The following is a 21,227-nucleotide window of genomic DNA, read 5'->3' as shown; positions in this document are numbered from 1 at the left end:
AGGATTAGTAGTGCCCTGGGGAACTGCTTGTGTAATTGGAGATGCTTGTAGGGAACGCACCTCGCGGGGCGGAGAACCCTTAGAGGTGGACGGCTCAGTCGTACTAAATACTTTATTCTTTTTTGAAGTAGTAATATTGTCATAACATGTGGAACAGAGCTGTAACGGCGGTTCCACCGGAACCTTCTCACAGTATACACAGTTAGTAGGTTTAGATAAAGAAGTATCCTCCAACATATCAGAGTCCTCCATAGCTTGCGCCTTTGTTATGGACTTGATTATTGATTAAATGGCACCTTTATATCCCAATGGCTGGGGCACTCACCACCTCCTATGACCCAGACTACAAGAAACAGCTTTCGTCTCCTCCGAACACAGGTCGAGAAAGAGGAAGTTACTGAGGCCACACCCGGTCACATGGAGTGCCATGCAGGACCACTTCTGCACTGAGCGAGAGACGCGCCAAAAAAAGCCTGCCTCAATCTCTCTCTAACTGTTCCACACTGACAAAGCCTCATCTCACACAAATGCAGCAAAAAACAAAAACATTATGTATATTAAAATCCTCCCTGTTCCATAACCCCCTTCCGAGGGTATTACCCTAGATTCTATACAGATAAAAGGAGTCACACTGTGACCCTGTCTTCTTGTGTTATCATGTATATATATAATGAAACAATCTTACCAGAATCAACGCCGTGGAACAGGAACACGGCCCTTCAAGTGTGACAGGTTAGTAGTGTCGCTCCTGACTCTTGAGAGAGTAAAAGCAGGCAGCGAAACTCGTCAACGCCGATTGCTTAAGGAGTCGGGATGGTTTCGCAGAAGAATTCCCCCAGCATCTCCGGACTCTAACTTTCACCCATGCTCTCACTGAGAGGCTGACAGGACTATTTAAAACTCCAGTCCCATTGCGGAGTACTACCCTTTACTCCGAATCTTCCGACACTTCTCTGCCAACCTCCTGTGACGAAAGGCAAAGAATGACTGGGGGATGAGGGAAGTGGGGGAGGTATTTAAGCCTTTGGCTCCTCCTGTTGGCCAGGCTCTTATTTCCCACAAGTGATGAATGAAGCAGTGGACTCTTCTCCCCTTTAGATAGAAAATATATTAATATAACAGTGTTGGTTATGCAAAACTGGGGAATGGGTAATAAAGGGATTATCTATCTTTTAAAACAACAAAAATTCTGGCGTTGGAGGAAAAATTATTGATTCTGTTTCAAGGCCATATATATATATATATATATATATATATATATATATATATATATATATATATATATATATATATATATATATATATATATACATATACACACACACACATATGGCCCATAACATAGCCATATATGGAATAGCAGTATATTGTAAATCCATACTGTATATTGTAAATCCAACAGATGCGTCCTGCGACTGATTATGGAAAGTTTATGAAGAAATTCCCATGAGGTGAATAAAGAAATCATAAACAATACACCAAATACATCCCTCTGTGAAAACACTGTACTCTGAGGAGAAACTAGGCCTCAAAATACACTGAAAATGTCTCTCTCTGAAGATAAACTCATGCGCATCATCATTCTTTAGCCACCTCCAGCGGAGGCAAAGAAAAGACTAAGGTGAGGTGGGAGAGGTTATATAGAGCTCTTGGGGTTTGGGAATCTTTGCCTCCTCCTAGTGGTAGGGAAGGTAATTCCCATGAGTAATGGATCATGTACTCTCACCACCTATATGAAAGAAAATAAAACACTGAGTTCAAGTATTATTCACTATGATAATGAACTGAGTAAACAAACAGACAGTAGACCAAATAATTTTATTGTTTGTTTTATTCCCTACACACACACATTTCCACCGTAGACTTGAATAATTATTTCTACAAAATCACATTAGGAAAAAGCTGCAGCTGATGACACTTAATATATTGTTTACTGCATATATGTATGTAAATGAAATAAAATATATAGGTAAATATAAAGAATCAAATGAGGGTAAATAGATGATTACTTTAAGGCAGTGTAATCTATATTTCTTATCATATTCACTTGCTTACTTTACTGCATAACTTCTCTTATTTGCTGTGATTTTACATATGAATTCATACAACTCATCAAACTCCACAGCACCAATATTGCAAATCTACTTTAACTTATTGTGATGGATACATTTTCCCCCTCATAGATCTATAAAAAGGAAACCTGTGGTGTAACCAGCATCTCTGTTTAAAAAACTAACTGAATAAAGATAACAATAAAGGGCAGTAAAGGGACATAGAAGTCAAACATGATTTATAAAGAGAACTATGGGGAAGTAGTGTATGCAGCAATGTTTTACAAGTAACCTGTAAAGTGAGTTTATAGCGGGTAGTGGTGAGTGAACACCCACAGCTCTACCTTCACTTTCTACTAACGTACACTACTGAGCATACTTCAGCATGTCCTCATAGAAAAGAGTTTAACTTTTACCCAAGGAGACCAAAAGAAAGAGGTACATTTGATAATAAATGAAAAATGCAAAGATTTTTTTTTAACTGTACATTCTAGTTGAATCAAGAAAGTTTCATGTCTAATATTTCTATATCGCTTTAAGAATATTAATGAGCGCATCATCCTCAGAGCAGGAAATCCAAACTGTTTATTCAATTCCTTTGGCTTTCAGCTCATCTCGAACACGCTTCAGGTAGTCAGGATCAGGATACCCAAAGCTAGGAGAGGAAAGGGAGAGTGATATTATAAAACAAATACATACACTGCAGCAATACTCAAACACTGGGAGAAATTTACAGAACTCTAAAATGTCTTTAAAACTAGAAGTATAATAAAACTGTTTTACTTGTGTTTTATTAACAAAGGACAGGTAAGTTTGTTAGCCCATCTAAAGCTTCTCTTTTTGTATGTATTTGTGTTATAGCCTATCTGGACAGCCTGGATTAAATGTTTCATAGAGAATCTTGGTGGTATTACATAATTTTGTCTTACTACTGTGTATTATACATACAGTAAAATATAGAAAGCAGTAATAAAGCTGTCTTACAGAGGCATGGGACACTATACATATTTTGCAACAACTGAAACAAAGAATTTGCAATAACATAAGAAAAAAACATAAGAATGTTTACAGCAATAATATACATAATGAGAAAGTTAATGGGAACACAATTTGCTATAGAAAGAGTGTACGATTGCCTTATATATCCCATTCTTAAAATCTACAGATTTTCTTAATTTTCCTTATATAATGAAAGAAAGAACTGTACAAGTGAACAAAGCCCAAACCAGAACTAAAAACAAACCATTGACAGGTCTCAAAAATAAATTGTTTTTTTCCCCCTATTAGAAGCCTCTGTTGCCATAGAGATTAATAAGGGGAAAGGCAGGTACAAAAATGGAAGTAAACAAAGAACATATATTATAACATGAAATTGTCAGCTAATAGGGCTGTAACTAAAAAAAAAGACCTAAGCATGTCCTATTAAAATGCTAAAAACATAAATTATGCTTACCTGATAATTTTCTTTTCTTCTGACGGGAAGAGTCAGAATTCACTACTTTTGGGAATTCAGAACCTGGCCACCAGGAGTGGGCAAAGACACCCCAGCCAAAGGCTTCAAATACCTCCCACACTTCCCTCATCCCCCAGTCATTCTGCCAAGGGAACAAGGAACAGTAAGATAAATATCAGGGTGAAAAAGGAGCCAGAAGAACAAAAAATTACTGCCGCCTCATAGACAAAACGCAGGTGGGAGCTGTGAACTCTTCCTGTCAGAAGAAAAGAAAATTATCAGGTAAGCATAATTTATGTTTTCCTTCTTAAACGGGAAGAGTACACAGCTGCATTCATTACTTTTGGGAAAACAATACCCAAGCTAGAGGACACAGAATGCAAACAAAGGGTGGGTACAAAAAGGCGGCCCCTTTGAAAGGCACCACAGCCTGAAATTACCCGACACACTATAAAAATAATAAACGACACAGGTAAAAAACCTGAAGCCCAGGTAACTGCACATCAGTTACACAACAAGCAAAGCCGAGCTAGAGACCACTCAGCCCCAGAGTCTGCTGAGCACAAATAGCCTCTGAGGAGCCAGCCCCGCGGCTCTCGACTCCCACGAAGATCAGTTGGCCTAAAGGTCAAGGACCTCTATCTGCCCCCGAGAGGGAGAATAGATCCCCAGAAGAAATCCAAAGGTCCATTCCACACGGGCTCAAAACGTACGCCCTAGAAAAACAAGGACCTGAAAATAAGTCCATACTCGGGGAAAAACGTCCAAAAGAGGACACGAGGGCCACCCTCATATCCCTGACACAGCACTATACCATAAGGTGCTCCAGAAAACCGCAAATTCCCTGTTGCATCATAGTCAGGTCGAAACCTGCAGGCTAGGCAAGCATAGACAGCAGAGACAGGATAACTATCTCAGCAGCTAACAAAGAGCTCTCCAAGAGAACACCAAGCTACCTGAAACAAAAACTCGCAATGACCAGCTTACAGGTAGGAAAGCTGACCCAAGTCATCGTGGAACTCACACTACCGAGAATCTCAACAACAGCTCCCGACCAGAATAACGGGCTCAAAGAAGTGTCCCCTCCCAACAACAGATGCCATTAGAAAAGAAGAGGACATCAAAAGTCCTCCCACCAAAAGGGAGGACAGACTCAAGAAAGAAAAATGGTCAACACTGCATAGAGTAACCGATCCCGACCTTCCCTCCAGGGTAATGGTCCTAGCCCAAAGGCTAGTCAAAGACCGAAGACAAGAGTCCCAGACCTCTGGAAGAAAAAGGATGGATCTAAGAAGAGCAAAACCCCTGAGTAGAACTCTAACCACTACCAAAAATGGCATGCTACCGTGAGTCAGGACAGACTTCATGCTGTCTTCCATAAAGAGGAACACTTCCCAAGGGAAGAGAGTTCTCAGACTCGCAAGAAGGGAAAAAAAACCCTACAAGGCAAGAAAAACAAGGACCTACAGGTCGTCACAGATACTGAGGTAACTCCAAATCAAGGAGAACACACAAGAACCCATCACCCACTCTAGGAGAGAAAGGGAAGTAAAGCCACGGAAACCATCCTACCATAGAGGCGAGACCCCTCGGCCAATATCGCCAACCCAGTCGAAGAGACACCTGGAGTCTACAACGAACATCAAATGCGCCAGAAGACCACTAGGAACCCGTCAGAGAGACCTAGAAGCTAAGCCTCAGGTAGATGGGAATTTCCCATGAGAAACAGAACCCCGTCCCCTTCAAAGGGACACGTGGGACCACAAAAGCTAAGGTTAAACCAAACCGTGCAAACCCGATCCAGGGAGAGACATGGTCCTAGGCCAGAGTCCTCAAAAAACTTCCTGAGGAACCCTAAGCTGCCCCCTATGATTAGGAGCGCACCACATCTAAAGTCTGTAGACTTAACGACCTAACAAACGGCCTCAAACCCAAGTCTGAAAGAACTCCTGACCAGTTTGAGAATTTCGGCACCCAGTGCGCTCCTGGATCGCAAGGAAAAACCTTGTAGACAAGCTTAAATACGTATTACACACACTGGAAAGATAACAACCCGCATTCGAAAGTGGATGTGAACCCGAACCTTCTGCTTGTCATCCCAGTGAGCTAGACGTAAACCACCCTCCACGAAGCCCCAACAGAGCATTGAGGATAAATGGTCATCTACCTGACCCCAGAAGAGTGACAGTCTGTAACCAACCTCAGCCTTCCACTGTCAAGCCCGAAAGCTAGATCTGCAGCGAGGTCGAAGATAACACCTGAGCGTCGAAGACCATAGTCAGACCAAGGATAGATCCTATATGGAAGAGACAACAGCCTCCAGAGATCCTCGCAGGATCAGTCTTCCAAAAACCCCTCTAACAGGGTAAAAGCTGGGAGCCTTGCAGTTCCCCACAGAAGGCAAGGTAATCCCTGCACTCCACCTCTTAGAGCAACGCAACTCTGAGCAAAGGAAGGCTGACATGCACGCACTTCAAGTGCAATATCCAACTAGTATTGAACTAGTTAATTTGCCTTTATAATATTTGATGAGTGTTTCTGAGTGTGTTAACAGCATTAAAATTGAAATTCAAAGCTGTGATTAACTTAGCAGTGCTTTAGCTCTAAATTTGTAGCAAGGCCACAACTAATATAATCTCTTATGAGAGGAAAATGTATGACACAGAATATCCTCCAAGAGATATATATTAGGTAAGAAAAACAAAGAAAAAGTTTAACAGCTGTTTGTATATTTAAATGAATTATAAATAGGGTAATTGTTAGAGGAAAATTCCTAAGAGCTGCACAGAATGTAATGAGCAGAAGTTTACAAACAGTAACAGAGATTGAGCTTCCAGGCAACCTTATAGAAATAGTTTTACAAGTCTTACCGGTCCCAGACAGATGAGTGATAGGTGAAGAGCTGAGAGAAAGCAGGGTGGATGGCCAAACACTGCTTAATTTGTGGAAGTGAAATCCTGAGGAGTCAGCTGGAGAAAACTGGTGTGATGCTAGACAGCAGGGCTGCAATCCAGACACAGGTTCAGGAGTAAAGAAAACTGCTCAGTATTACAGGTGAGTTGATCTCACAAGAACAAACAAACAATCAGAGTATAGTTTTAGTCACAACAAAAGCGTGAAACTAAAGGCTAATTATAAGAGACAAGGGAAATCCCCTAGGCATCCTGCAAATAATCAAGCAATGACTGAAAGGATATTCTTGGTTTAAGTAGGCAATATAGGAGGAGTTTGATTTAAAGGCACAGATGCATATAACAATATGACATCCAGACTAGATGACCCCCCAAGGCGGGAAGAAAGGAGACTCCGCCACCGCAAAATAATGTTATTAGGCTAAAGAGTCAGAATCCGGAAAAACCTCCAGTAAGGACGCAAATTGTTTACCACTCTGAACACTAGACCACGGAGGTCATTCACATCTCCCAACTCCAAAGGAATGGAAACTACGGTTCTGAGTCCCCAGGGACCTGTAAGAACTATTATGATGTCTGAAAAGTCAGACCCGTATCCCAGGCAAGTAGCCAGAAAAACCCCAACCTTAGATCGGCACTCACAACCCTCCGTTCGGAAGCATATCTACACACTAGGCCTCTTGGAAATAGGATCCAAGCCCGGAGTCCATATCAATAGGCCAAGTGACATTCAGAACCCGACAGGATTAAATCAGCACCATGAGGGTGAGATGAACCCAAGAACAGTAGAAAAGCGCCCGACCAGTACCTGCCTGGTATAAGGACACTCCAGAACTGTCCAAGGTCCTAGAAAATTTGACCAGAAGGTTCGATAAATGAACTAGAAAACATAATTCTGTTATTTAAAAGTGCGCAACTTCCGTGGAAGTGCCCACATGATCACAAAATCGCAAGTATCGGTTCCAGAGAAGAACGTTCTCAAAACGGAAATCTATTTGCTTAAGAAAAACAAATCAAACACATCGAATCCGGATCAAAATAAAAGGAAGGCAGCACCCGCGGGTGAATGCCCAAGGTGAATGAGAACGCCAACGGGACCATCCGATCAGAGGCCCCATTCACCCAAGCTCAGAACTGGAACCGAAACATAAAAGAAAAACGGAGACGTTAAGGAGATTAGCTTCATCCCCAAACGTCTTATCCAGCTTGCCATCCAGCATCTAAGGCCTCGGATCCCTCTGCTCACTAGGACTGGGATCCTCTAACATCGCCAAAACATGTCTTAAAAGGACACGAAGACGTGCCAGACTATAACGGAAGGCAAAATCATCCCTCGCCGGATCAATGAAATACCCCGGCCCCGATGTTGGGGCCCTGAAGCCTCAGAGGCCAACGCTTCCCCAGAAGGCCGAACTGAATCAGGCGATCCCACGCCCAACAGGCCTGGTTAACAAAACATGGACAGTATCTTAAAAATATTTCACTTGGGAGATATAAATGAGCCAACGCCATAGAAATGGCCATGCGGAACCGTGCCGTAACCTCTGGAGGAAACAAGCCACCCTCCGGAGGAGTAAAGGCCATAGGGACACCTGCTTGCGTAGCCAAGAAAGGGTCTGGGGCACGCGCCTCACGGGACATGGAAACCTCGGAGGTGGATGGCTCAACGCACTATAAGCTCCCTGATTCAAGAGAAGAGAGTACTCTAGAACGGCAATCGGAGCATAACTGATGGGTATGGATAACCCAGGCAATTTCATATTCATCACAAGACGCATTCTCGGAGACATCCGTGCATAAGATATCAGAATCCTCCATAATCTTGGGATTACCAAAATGACAAACACTAACTGTCACCCTTTTTACACACCCAATGGCTGGGGCACTCACCACCTCCTGTGAACCAGACAACCCACAAGCAGACTCTCTCTGTCGCCACACAGTCAGCATACGGAAGTGAGAAACAACGTAACCGCACCGGTCACAAGGTGCACCGTGCCAGTCACAAAAATGGCACGCAATCTCAATAGATAACGCCTTTAAGATAAGGCCATTATGTTTTGTAAAAATCATAAGCCTAAGTATTGCTACACATTCGCAGATAGAACCATATAACAAACATGATTAAAGTCCCCCCCCTGTTCAATAACCCCCCTCAGGAGATATTAACCCATGATTCCTTATTAAGATAAAAAGAAGTCCCACTGGGACCCTACCTTCTTTCGTTAACATTAAATTCACATATCAAAATAAAATAAAAATGATCTTACCGGAATCTGCGCCGTGGAACAGGAACACGGCCCTTCAAGTGTGACAGATAGTAGCCTCGCTTCCGACATGGACTTCAGTGAATAAAGGCAGGCAGCGAAACTCGTCAATGCTGATTGCCAAGGAGCTGTTAATATGAGTCGGGATGGTTTCACAGAAAGAGTCTCCCTGCATCTCCGGACTCTAACCTTCACCCATGCTCTCACTGAGAGGCTGACAGGACGACTTAAAACTCCAGTCCCATGCCGAAGCGTACTACCCTCCATAAGAGACTTACACTTCTCTGCCAACCTCCTGGGACGAAAGGCAAAGAATGACTGGGGGATGAGGGAAGTGGGAGGAGTATTTAAGCCTTTGGCTGAGGTGTCTTTGCCTCCTCCTGGTGGCCAGGTTCTGAATTCCCAAAAGTAATGAATGCAGCTGTGGCTGACAGGATTACTTAAAACTCCAGTCCCATTTCGAAGAGCCTACATAAGAGACTATCGCAAACTTCTGACACTTCTCTGCCAACCTCCTGTGAGTATGACTGGGGGATGAGGGAAGTGGGGGAGGTATTTAAAGCCTTTGGCTGGTGTGTATTTGCCTCCTCCTGGTGGTCAGGTTCTGACTTCCCAAAAGTAATGAATGCAGCTGTGGACCCTTCCCGTTTAAGAAAAAAAAGGACTGATATAATTAATAGTGAGAGACATACTGTTGCTCAAATATACTGTATAAAGTCAAGAAGGCTTAAGGGGTTCCCTGTATTACGCTGCTGTCCTGGGCCTCTCTCTGCTGAGATCTCACTACGAGTGGAACGGTGCAGAAATAGACTTGCGGTTAAGGTCTTCAGTTCCAAGGTCACCAGTCTCCAGTCATCGGTCTTCAGCTCTGCCCTCTGCTCCGCGCCGGATTGTTCCTGGAAGAAGAAAGAAGAGGTCGCCGCTTGGAAGAAGACTTCACCGCATGGGACAGGACCTTCTCCGCCGGACTTCAGGAACGGTGAGTACCAACCTGAGGGTTAGACTTATTTTTTTTTAAATGTTTTATTTTATTTAGATTAGGGTGGGCATTTTGTAAAAGAGCTAAATGCCCTTTTAAGGGCAATGCCCAACAAATGCTCTTTTCAGGGCAATGGGTAGTTTAGTGTTAGGTTTTTTATTTTGGGGGGGTTGGTGGGTGGAGGGTTTTACTGTTAAGGGGGACTTTGTGTATTTTTAATGTAAAAGAGCTATTTATCTTTGGGTAATGCCCTGCAAAAAGCCCTTTTAAGGGCTACTGGTAGTTTATTCTTAGAGTGGGGGGTGTTTTTATTTTGGGGGGCTTTTTATTTTCATAGGGATTAGGTATACCTTTTTAAAATTTGATAATTGTTTTTTATTTTCTGTAATATTAGATTTTTTTATTTTCTGTAATTGTATCTTAATTTAAACTTAATTTTTAAATTTTTGGTGGTTAGACAGGTTTTTTTTTTAATTTTTTTTATTATTTTAGATTAGGGATGGGCAGCAAAAGAGCTGAATGCCCTTTTAAGGGCAGTGCCCATACAAATGCCCTTTTCAGGGCAATGGATACTTAAGGTTTTTTAGTGTAAGGTTTATATATTTTGGGGGGTTTGGTGGGTGGTGGGTTTTACTGTTAGGGGGGACTTAGAATTTTTGGTAACTGCAAAAGAGCTGTTTAACTTAGGGCAATGCCCTACAAAAAACATAATTTATGTAAGAACTTACCTGATAAATTAATTTCTTTCATATTAGCAAGAGTCCATGAGCTAGTGACGTATGGGATATACATTCCTACCAGGAGGGGCAAAGTTTCCCAAACCTCAAAATGCCTATAAATACACCCCTCACCACACCCACAATTCAGTTTAACGAATAGCCAAGAAGTGGGGTGATAAAAAAGTGCGAAAGCATATAAAATAAGGAATTGGAATAATCGTGCTTTATACAAAATCATAACCACCACAAAAAAAGGGCGGGCCTCATGGACTCTTGCTAATATGAAAGAAATGAATTTATCAGGTAAGTTCTTACATAAATTATGTTTTCTTTCATGTAATTAGCAAGAATCCATGAGCTAGTGACGTATGGGATAATGACTACCCAAGATGTGGATCTTTCCACACAAGAGTCACTAGAGAGGGAGGGATAAAATAAAGACAGCCAATTCCTGCTGAAAATAATCCACACCCAAAAAATAAAGTTTAACGAAAAACATAAGCAGAAGATTCAAACTGAAACCGCTGCCTGAAGTACTTTTCTACCAAAAACTGCTTCAGAAGAAGAAAATACATCAAAATGGTAGAATTTAGTAAAAGTATGCAAAGAGGACCAAGTTGCTGCTTTGCAAATCTGGTCAACCGAAGCTTCATTCCTAAACGCCCAGGAAGTAGAAACTGACCTAGTAGAATGAGCTGTAATTCTCTGAGGCGGAGTTTTACCCGACTCAACATAGGCAAGATGAATTAAAGATTTCAACCAAGATGCCAAAGAAATGGCAGAAGCTTTCTGGCCTTTTCTAGAACCGGAAAAGATAACAAATAAACTAGAAGTCTTACGGAAAGATTTCGTAGCTTCAACATAATATTTCAAAGCTCTAACAACATCCAAAGAATGCAACGATTTCTCCTTAGAATTCTTAGGATTAGGACATAATGAAGGAACCACAATTTCTCTACTAATGTTGTTGGAATTCACAACTTTAGGTAAAAATTCAAAAGAATTTCGCAACACCGCCTTATCCTGATGAAAAATCAGAAAAGGAGACTCACAAGAAAGAGCAGATAATTCAGAAACTCTTCTGGCAGAAGAGATGGCCAAAAGGAACAAAACTTTCCAAGAAAGTAATTTAATGTCCAATGAATGCATAGGTTCAAACGGAGGAGCTTGAAGAGCTCCCAGAACCAAATTCAAACTCCAAGGAGGAGAAATTGACTTAATAACAGGTTTTATACGAACCAAAGCTTGTACAAAACAATGAATATCAGGAAGAATAGCAATCTTTCTGTGAAAAAGAACAGAAAGAGCAGAGATTTGTCCTTTCAAAGAACTTGCGGACAAACCCTTATCTAAACCATCCTGAAGAAACTGTAAAATTCTCGGTATTCTAAAAGAATGCCAAGAAAAATGATGAGAAAGACACCAAGAAATATAAGTCTTCCAGACTCTATAATACATCTCTCGAGATACAGATTTACGAGCCTGTAACATAGTATTAATCACAGAGTCAGAGAAACCTCTTTGACCAAGAATCAAGCGTTCAATCTCCATACCTTTAAATTTAAGGATTTCAGATCCTGATGGAAAAAAGGACCTTGTGACAGAAGGTCTGGTCTTAACGGAAGAGTCCACGGTTGGCAAGAGGCCATCCGGACAAGATCCGCATACCAAAACCTGTGAGGCCATGCCGGAGCTACCAGCAGAACAAACGAGCATTCCTTCAGAATCTTGTAGATTACTCTTGGAAGAAGAACTAGAGGCGGAAAGATATAGGCAGGATGATACTTCCAAGGAAGTGATAATGCATCCACTGCCTCCGCCTGAGGATCCCGGGATCTGGACAGATACCTGGGAAGTTTCTTGTTTAGATGGGACGCCATCAGATCTATTTCTGGAAGTTCCCACATTTGAACAATCTGAAGAAATACCTCTGGGTGAAGAGACCATTCGCCCGGATGCAACGTTTGGCGACTGAGATAATCCGCTTCCCAATTGTCTATACCTGGGATATGAACCGCAGAGATTAGACAGGAGCTTGATTCCGCCCAAACCAAAATTCGAGATACTTCTTTCATAGCCAGAGGACTGTGAGTCCCTCCTTGATGATTGATGTATGCCACAGTTGTGACATTGTCTGTCTGAAAACAAATGAACGATTCTCTCTTCAGAAGAGGCCAAAACTGAAGAGCTCTGAAAATTGCACGGAGTTCCAAAATATTGATCGGTAATCTCACCTCCTGAGATTCCCAAACTCCTTGTGCCGTCAGAGATCCCCACACAGCTCCCCAACCTGTGAGACTTGCATCTGTTGAAATTACAGTCCAGGTCGGAAGCACAAAAGAAGCCCCCTGAATTAAACGATGGTGATCTGTCCACCATGTTAGAGAGTGTCGAACAATCGGTTTTAAAGATATTAATTGAGATATCTTCGTGTAATCCTTGCACCATTGCTTCAGCATACAGAACTGAAGAGGTCGCATGTGAAAACGAGCAAAGGGGATCGCGTCCGATGCAGCAGTCATAAGACCTAGAATTTCCATGCATAAGGCTACCGAAGGGAATGATTGTGACTGAAGGTTTCGACAAGCTGCAATCAATTTTAGACGTCTCTTGTCTGTTAAAGACAGAGTCATGGACACTGAATCCATCTGGAAACCCAGAAAGGTTACCCTTGTCTGAGGAATCAAAGAACTTTTTGGTAAATTGATCCTCCAACCATGATCTTGAAGAAACAACACAAGTCGATTCGTATGAGATTCTGCTAAATGTAAAGACTGAGCAAGTACCAAGATATCGTCCAAATAAGGAAATACCACAATACCCTGTTCTCTGATTACAGACAGAAGGGCACCGAGAACCTTTGTAAAAATTCTTGGAGCTGTAGCTAGGCCAAACGGCAGAGCCACAAACTGGTAATGCTTGTCCAGAAAAGAGAATCTCAGGAACTGATAATGATCTGGATGAATCGGAATATGCAGATATGCATCCTGTAAATCTATTGTGGACATATAATTCCCTTGCTGAACAAAAGGCAAGATAGTCCTTACAGTTACCATCTTGAACGTTGGTATTCTTACATAACGATTCAATATTTTTAGATCCAGAACTGGTCTGAAGGAATTCTCCTTCTTTGGTACAATGAAGAGATTTGAATAAAACCCCATCCCCTGTTCCGGAACTGGAACTGGCATAATTACTCCAGTCAACTCTAGATCTGAAACACATTTCAGAAATGCTTGAGCTTTTACTGGATTTACTGGGACACGGGAAAGAAAAAATCTCTTTGCAGGAGGTCTCATCTTGAAACCAATTCTGTACCCTTCTGAAACAATGCTCTGAATCCAAAGATTGTGAACAGAATTGATCCAAATTTCCTTGAAAAAACGTAACCTGCCCCCTACCAGCTGAGCTGGAATGAGGGCCGCACCTTCATGTGGACTTAGAAGCAGGCTTTGCCCTTCTAGCTGGCTTGGATTTATTCCAGACTGGAGATGGTTTCCAAACTGAAACTGCTCCTGAGGATGAAGGATCAGGCTTTTGTTCTTTGTTGAAACGAAAGGAACGAAAACGATTATTAGCCCTGCTTTTACCTTTAGATCTTTTATCCTGTGGTAAAAAAGTTCCTTTCCCACCAGTAACAGTTGAAATAATGGAATCCAACTGAGAACCAAATAATTTGTTACCCTGGAAAGAAATGGAAAGTAAAGTTGATTTAGAAGCCATATCAGCATTCCAAGTTTTAAGCCATAAAGCTCTTCTAGCTAAAATAGCTAGAGACATAAACCTGACATCAACTCTGATAATATCAAAAATGGCATCACAGATAAAATTATTAGCATGCTGTAGAAGAATAATAATATCATGAGAATCATGATGTGTTACTTGTTGCGCTAAAGTTTCCAACCAGAAAGTTGAAGCTGCAGCAACATCAGCCAAAGATATAGCAGGTCTAAAAAGATTACCTGAACACAGATAAGCTTTTCTTAGAAAGGATTCAATTTTCCTATCTAAAGGATCCTTAAACGAAGTACCATCTGACGTAGGAATAGTAGTACGTTTATCAAGGGTAGAAATAGCCCCATCAACTTTAGGGATTTTGTCCCAAAATTCTAATCTGTCAGACGGCACAGGATATAATTGCTTAAAACGTTTAGAAGGAGTAAATGAATTACCCAATTTATCCCATTCTTTGGAAATTACTGCAGAAATAGCATTAGGAACAGGAAAAACTTCTGGAATAACCACAGGAGCTTTAAATACCTTATCCAAACGTTTAGAATTAGTATCAAGAGGACCAGAATCCTCTATTTCTAAAGCAATTAGTACTTCTTTAAGTAAAGAACGAATAAATTCCATTTTAAATAAATATGAAGATTTATCAGCATCAACCTCTGAGACAGAATCCTCTGAACCAGAAGAGTCATCAGAATCAGAATGATGATGTTCATTTAAAAATTCATCTGTAGGGAGAGAAGTTTTAAAAGATTTTTTACGTTTACTAGAAAGAGAAATAACAGACATAGCCTTCTTTATGGATTCAGAAACAAAATCTCTTATATTATCAGGAACATTCTGCACCTTAGATGTTGAAGGAACTGCAACAGGCAATGGTACTTTACTAAAGGAAATATCTGCTTTAACAAGTTTGTCATGACAATCAATACAAACAACAGCTGGAGGAATAGCTACCAAAAGTTTACAGCAGATACACTTAGCTTTGGTAGATCCAGCACTAGACAGCGATTTTCCTGTAGTATCTTCTGACTCAGATGCAACGTGAGACATCTTGCAATATGTAAGAGAAAAAACAACATATATATAAAGCAAAATTGATCAAATTCCTTAAATGACAGTTTCAGGAATGGGAAAAATGCCAAAGAACAAGCTTCTAGCAACCAGAAGCAATGAAAAATGAGACTTAAATAATGTGGAGACAAAAGCGACGCCCATATTTTTTGCGCCAATAAGACGCCCACATTATTTGGCGCCTAAATGCTTTTTGGCGCCAAAATGACGCCACATCCGGAACGCCGACATTTTTGGCGCAAAATAACGTCAAAAAAATGACGCAACTTCCGGCGACACGTATGACGCCGGAAACGGAAACAAATTTTTTGCGCCAAAAAAGTCCGCGCCAAGAATGACGCAATAAAATGAAGCATTTTCAGCCCCCGCGAGCCTAACAGCCCACAGGGAAGAGTCAAATTTTTGAAGGTAAGAAAAAATGATTAAATCAAATGCATTATCCCAAATATGAAACTGACTGTCTGAAAATAAGGAAAGTTGAACATTCTGAGTCAAGGCAAATAAATGTTTGAATACATATATTTAGAACTTTATAAACAAAGCGCCCAACCATAGCTTAGAGTGTCACAGAAAATAAGATTTACTTACCCCAGGACACTCATCTACATGTTTGTAGAAAGCCAAACCAGTACTGAAACGAGAATCAGCAGAGGTAATGGTATATATAAGAGTATATCGTCGATCTGAAAAGGGAGGTAAGAGATGAATCTCTACGACCGATAACAGAGAACCTATGAAATAGACCCCGTAGAAGGAGATCACTGCATTCAAATAGGCAATACTCTCCTCACATCCCTCTGACATTCACTGCACGCTGAGAGGAAAACCGGGCTCCAACTTGCTGCGGAGCGCATATCAACGTAGAATCTAGCACAAACTTACTTCACCACCTCCATCGGAGGCAAAGTTTGTAAAACTGAATTGTGGGTGTGGTGAGGGGTGTATTTATAGGCATTTTGAGGTTTGGGAAACTTTGCCCCTCCTGGTAGGAATGTATATCCCATACGTCACTAGCTCATGGACTCTTGCTAATTACATGAAAGAAAGCAATTTTAAGGGCTATTGGTAGTTTAGCATTAGATTAGGGGGTGCTTTTATTTTTTTTGGGGGGTGAGCTTTTTAATTTTCATAGAGATTGAACTTTAATTTTTTTTTTTTTTAAATGAATTTTTATTCCGTTTTAGAATGTAAGGTAACACTTGGGGACACACAGGACCCCTGTTCAAACATAAACAGACAAAAAGGAACGGACACGCAGGTCCGGTTGCAATAGCTGTCAAAACATTGATACATCATAAGTAAATTGCAGGTATTTGTGGTGAAAATAATTCACCAAGATTGAACCCTAGTGTGGGCTCAGAATATGGGGGAGGTGATGCTTATAAATTAAATTTAATGTTCCAAAGAGCAAGTCTGGAAAAAATTCCTGTACTATGTAGTAATGGGTATGTCCATATAGATTGAGAGCAGGTTCTGCCAACATCTAGAGATGTGGGTAACAAGAAAAAATTCCAGAGACATGTGAGATGCAAATTGTACCCAGTACACACTGTACGTAGTGCTCACTGTACCTAGCACTCATTGTGCCTAGCCCACACTGAACCTAACACTCATTGCACTCATTGTACCTTGCACACACCATACCCAGCCCACACCGTACCCAGCACACGTTATACCTAGCACACGCTGTACTTGGCACACGCCGTACCCAGCACACACCATGCCCAGCATACATAGTACCTAGCACACACTGTAGTTAACACTCATTGTACCCAACATACTTTGTACCCAGCACACACTGCACCCAGCACACACAATGTCCAGCACACACTGAACCCAGCACACACTGTACCTAGCACTCATTGTACCTACCACACACTGTACCTAGCACTCATTGTACCTAGCACACAATGTACCCAGCACACATTGCACCCAGCACACATTGTACCCAGCACACGCTGTACTTAACACACACTGTACCTAGCTCTCACTGTACCTAGCACACGCTGTACTGTGGACGCGCTGTATCCAGCACACATTATACCTAGCACACATTGTACTTAGCACACATGATACCTAGCACTCACTGTACCTAGCACACGCCGTACCAGCACCCTCCTTGCCTAGCACACGTGGTACCTAGCACACATTGAACCTAGCACATATTGTAGCTAGCGCACATGGTACCTAGCACACATGGTACCTAGCACACACCGTACTTAGCACACATTGTACCTAGCACACGCCGTACTTAACACACACTGTACCTAGCCCACGCTGTACCTAGCTCTCACTGTACCTAGCACACCCTGTACTGTGGACGCACTGTATCCAGCACACGCTGTGCCTAGCTCACATTATACATAGCACACATTGTACCTAGCACTCATTGTACCTAGCTCACCTAGTACCTAGCACACGCGGTACCTAGCACACATTGTACCTAGCACACATTGTACCTAGCACACATTATGCCCAGCACACATTATGCCCAGCACACACTACACCCAGCACACACTGTATCCAGCACACATTGTACCCAACACTCATTGTACCTAGCACTCATTGTACCTAGCGCTCATTGCACCTAGCGCTCATTGTACCTAGCGCTCATTGTACCTAGAACACGCTGTACTTAACACCCACTGAACCTAGCTTACGCTGTACCTAGCACACACCGTTCCCGGCACCCACCTTGCCGAGCACACGCAGTACCTAGCACGCATTGAACCTAGCACACATTGTACAGCACACAAAGTACACAAACAAAGTGCCTAGCACACACAGCACCTAGCACATACAGAACCTAGCACACACAGAACCTAGCACACACAGTACCCAGCACACACAGTACCCAGCACACATTGTACCTAGCACACATTGTACCTAGCTCACCCAGTACCTAGCACACGCCGTACCCAGTACCCGCCTTGCCTAGCACACGCCGTACCTAGCACACATTGTAGCTAACACACATTGTACCTAGCACACATTATGCCCAGCACACACTGCACCCAGCACACACTGTATCCAGCACACATTGTACCCAGCACACGCTGTACCCAGCACACACTATACCCAGCACACACTATACCCAGCACACTGAACCTAGCACTCATTGTACCCGGCACTCATTGTACCTAGCACACGCTGTACTTAACACCCACTGAACCTAGCTTACGCTGTACCTACCACACATCATACCTGGCACCCACCTTGCCGAGCACACGCAGTACTTAGCACGCATTGAACCTAGCGCACATTGTACAGCACACAAAGTACCTAGTAAACAAAGTGCCTAGCACACACAGCACCTAGCACATACAGAACCTAGCACCCACAGCACCTAGCTCACATAGCACCTAGCTCACATAGCACCTAGCTCACACAGCACCCAGCACACACAGCACCCAGCACAAACAGTACCTAGCTCACCCAGTACCTAGCACACTCCGTACCCGGCACCCACCTTGCCGAGCACACGCAGTACCTAGCACGCATTGAACCTAGCACACATTGTACAGCACACAAAGTACCTAGTAAACAAAGTGCCTAGCACACACAGCACCTACAGAACCTAGCACACACAGAACCTAGCACCCACAGCACCTAGCTCACACAGCACCTAGCTCACACAGCACCTAGCTCACACAGCACCTAGCACATACAGCACCTAGCACACACAGCACCTAGCACACACAGTACCCAGCACACACAACACCAAGCAAAAACAATGCCCAGCATACGCAGTACCAAACAGACACAGTCCCCAGCTCAAACAGTAACTATCACACACAGTACAAAGCACATACAGTAACTAGCACACCTAGAAACCCATGCTGCATTAGAGTATTCAAATAACAAAATATAATTGTGCTACACTTTAACCCTTTGGCAGATGGATGCCTTAAAGCTATGTACAGTGACATACTGGGAGTAAACTTACAATGGAGGTTACATGAATGTTAAGGAGGGTAGTACCATAATCTACGGTAATATAGTAAACGTAAATGTTCATAGATAACTAGCATAACTAAACCTTAACTAGAGTATAGCAGTAAACTGAATGGAAGGATGCCCCTAAACATGATATCAAAGGTTGCTATATGCATGCTTGAAACTGTATAATGAGCACATCAAGCCCTGATTTTTTAAGTGAGGTCATAATCATAACCTGTGAGTGAAACAAGAGTACTAAATGAACAAAAAATTCCCACAATGTATATGCATATCAGTCTCCCTCTTGAAAACAGTCGGAGCGATAAATACGATTTTGCTTGTCTCATTCTGATAGCTCAGATCATCCTGAACAACCTTTCCCCAGCCTGTGATGTTTTAACTAACGCCAGCTTTTTGCGAGATATGGAGGCCATCTAGATCAGTTTCAGTGGCCCTTTGCACAACATGCACGGGTGAAGTCATCTCAGTATTTGTGAAAGGGCTTGTGTCACAGTATTTTTCCTCCATGGCAGGTTATAGGCTTCATGTGTGCCTTAATAGCCTGGTTTACCCGAGTTTCAGGAGCACTGCATCTCAGTCTGGGATATCCTGCTACGTGGCTAAAATGGTGCTTCCAGAGCTCATGTATGCAATGTCTCACATAAAGCAAAACAATCCACTCACTTAGGTCCAAGAATACAATGAGCTAGGAGATATTCTCAGTATCCTTAGATGAGGTCACCTGTGGTCACAAGGATCCCAAGAAACAGTCAACACTTACTCTTTAAACATTCCGGAGTGGATCCCCGAGCCCGACCCTCTGGAGTGCAGCAGCAGCAGGCCTTGTAAAGTCAGATTCAGATGCTATGATGTGTTTCCGCAGAATGTACAGTCAGGGTATGAATAGGCGACTAACACTCAGGTCTTTCCTTAACTCCTTTCAGTCTTTAATGTGTGATCTGTCTATATTTAATACCTGCTTAGATCCTGATGTGCAGTTATTTATCAGGGATGGTAGTTCTGCCTGCTTTAATCTTATTCTTTCCTGAAGATTTCAGGCTCTTTAATGAGCCAGAGACTTCCGGGGTAGGCCGAAGCCTGGGATTTTCCTGAAAATCCTCTGGAACTCCTTTCTGGGTAGATCGAAATTTGTCTCAAACTCAGCCAAATTTCAGCCAATGGTCCCTTGTAGTGAGTAAATACTGCTCCAAAGTTTTTTTTTCTGGGAATCAGCTCCTAAATCGTGCTTTTTAGGGCTAATAAATGACAGGTTTTAACTACAGCTCTGTTAAGTTGTGACTGTCTAGGCTGCTGGCTAGCTCCGCCCCCATTTTTTTTTATTTTTGATCATTTGTTTATTTTTTTTCTATAGTTCAATTTTTTTTATTAACACAGACTGCCTCTGGGCAGGCTTACCAACTAGTACACTAATATTCCAGATCTTTTGTCCTATACATTCTCACAGTAATACCTCAATCATATGGTCAAGAAAAGAAAAAAATAATAATAAAGAAAAGCAGGAAAAGGCCAAAGTGCAGCAAATCGAGTGTAAAAACAAGGTAAAGAAGCTGACAGCTTTTCCTAGAGCAGGAGCGCGCAACATGTAGTTGAATGGCTCAATTGGGTGCACTGTGATTTGACAGTGAGCCCTCGATGTGCTAGTTGAAAAAACTACAGTCCAGAAGTGGACAGCAGTGCACAAAAGGTATTTATTGTTTTAGATGAAAAACCTAATTTATGCTTACCTGATAAATTTATTTCTCTTGTAGTGTATCCAGTCCACGGATCATCCATTACTTGTGGGATATTCTCCATCCCAACAGGAAGTTGCAAGAGGATCACCCACAGCAGAGCTGCTATATAGCTCCTCCCCTCACTGCCATATCCAGTCATTCGACCGAAACAAGACGAGAAAGGAGAAACCATAGGGTGCAGTGCTGACTGTAGTTTAATTAAAATTTAGACCTGCCTTAAAAGGACAGGGCGGGCCGTGGACTGGATACACTACAAGAGAAATAAATTTATCAGGTAAGCATAAATTAGGTTTTCTCTTGTTAAGTGTATCCAGTCCACGGATCATCCATTACTTTTGGGATACCAA

General features: G+C 42.2%; 1 protein-coding gene across 1 annotated transcript in view; it reads right to left on the bottom strand.

Moving 5' to 3' along the window:
* Positions 1-1,813: 1,813 nt before the first annotated feature.
* The window catches only part of DTX3L (deltex E3 ubiquitin ligase 3L), a 525,788-nt gene continuing 506,374 nt past the window's right edge, over positions 1,814-21,227 (bottom strand). The window contains exon 5 of the mRNA XM_053698039.1: positions 1,814-2,706. Coding sequence (XP_053554014.1) covers positions 2,637-2,706 — 70 coding nt within the window. The 3' untranslated portion in view covers positions 1,814-2,636. The remainder of the gene's footprint in view (positions 2,707-21,227) is intronic.

This window comes from Bombina bombina, chromosome 1, assembly GCF_027579735.1.
Source record: "Bombina bombina isolate aBomBom1 chromosome 1, aBomBom1.pri, whole genome shotgun sequence".
Lineage (NCBI taxonomy): Eukaryota > Metazoa > Chordata > Amphibia > Anura > Bombinatoridae > Bombina > Bombina bombina.
This window is presented reverse-complemented; position numbering and strand designations above follow the sequence as displayed.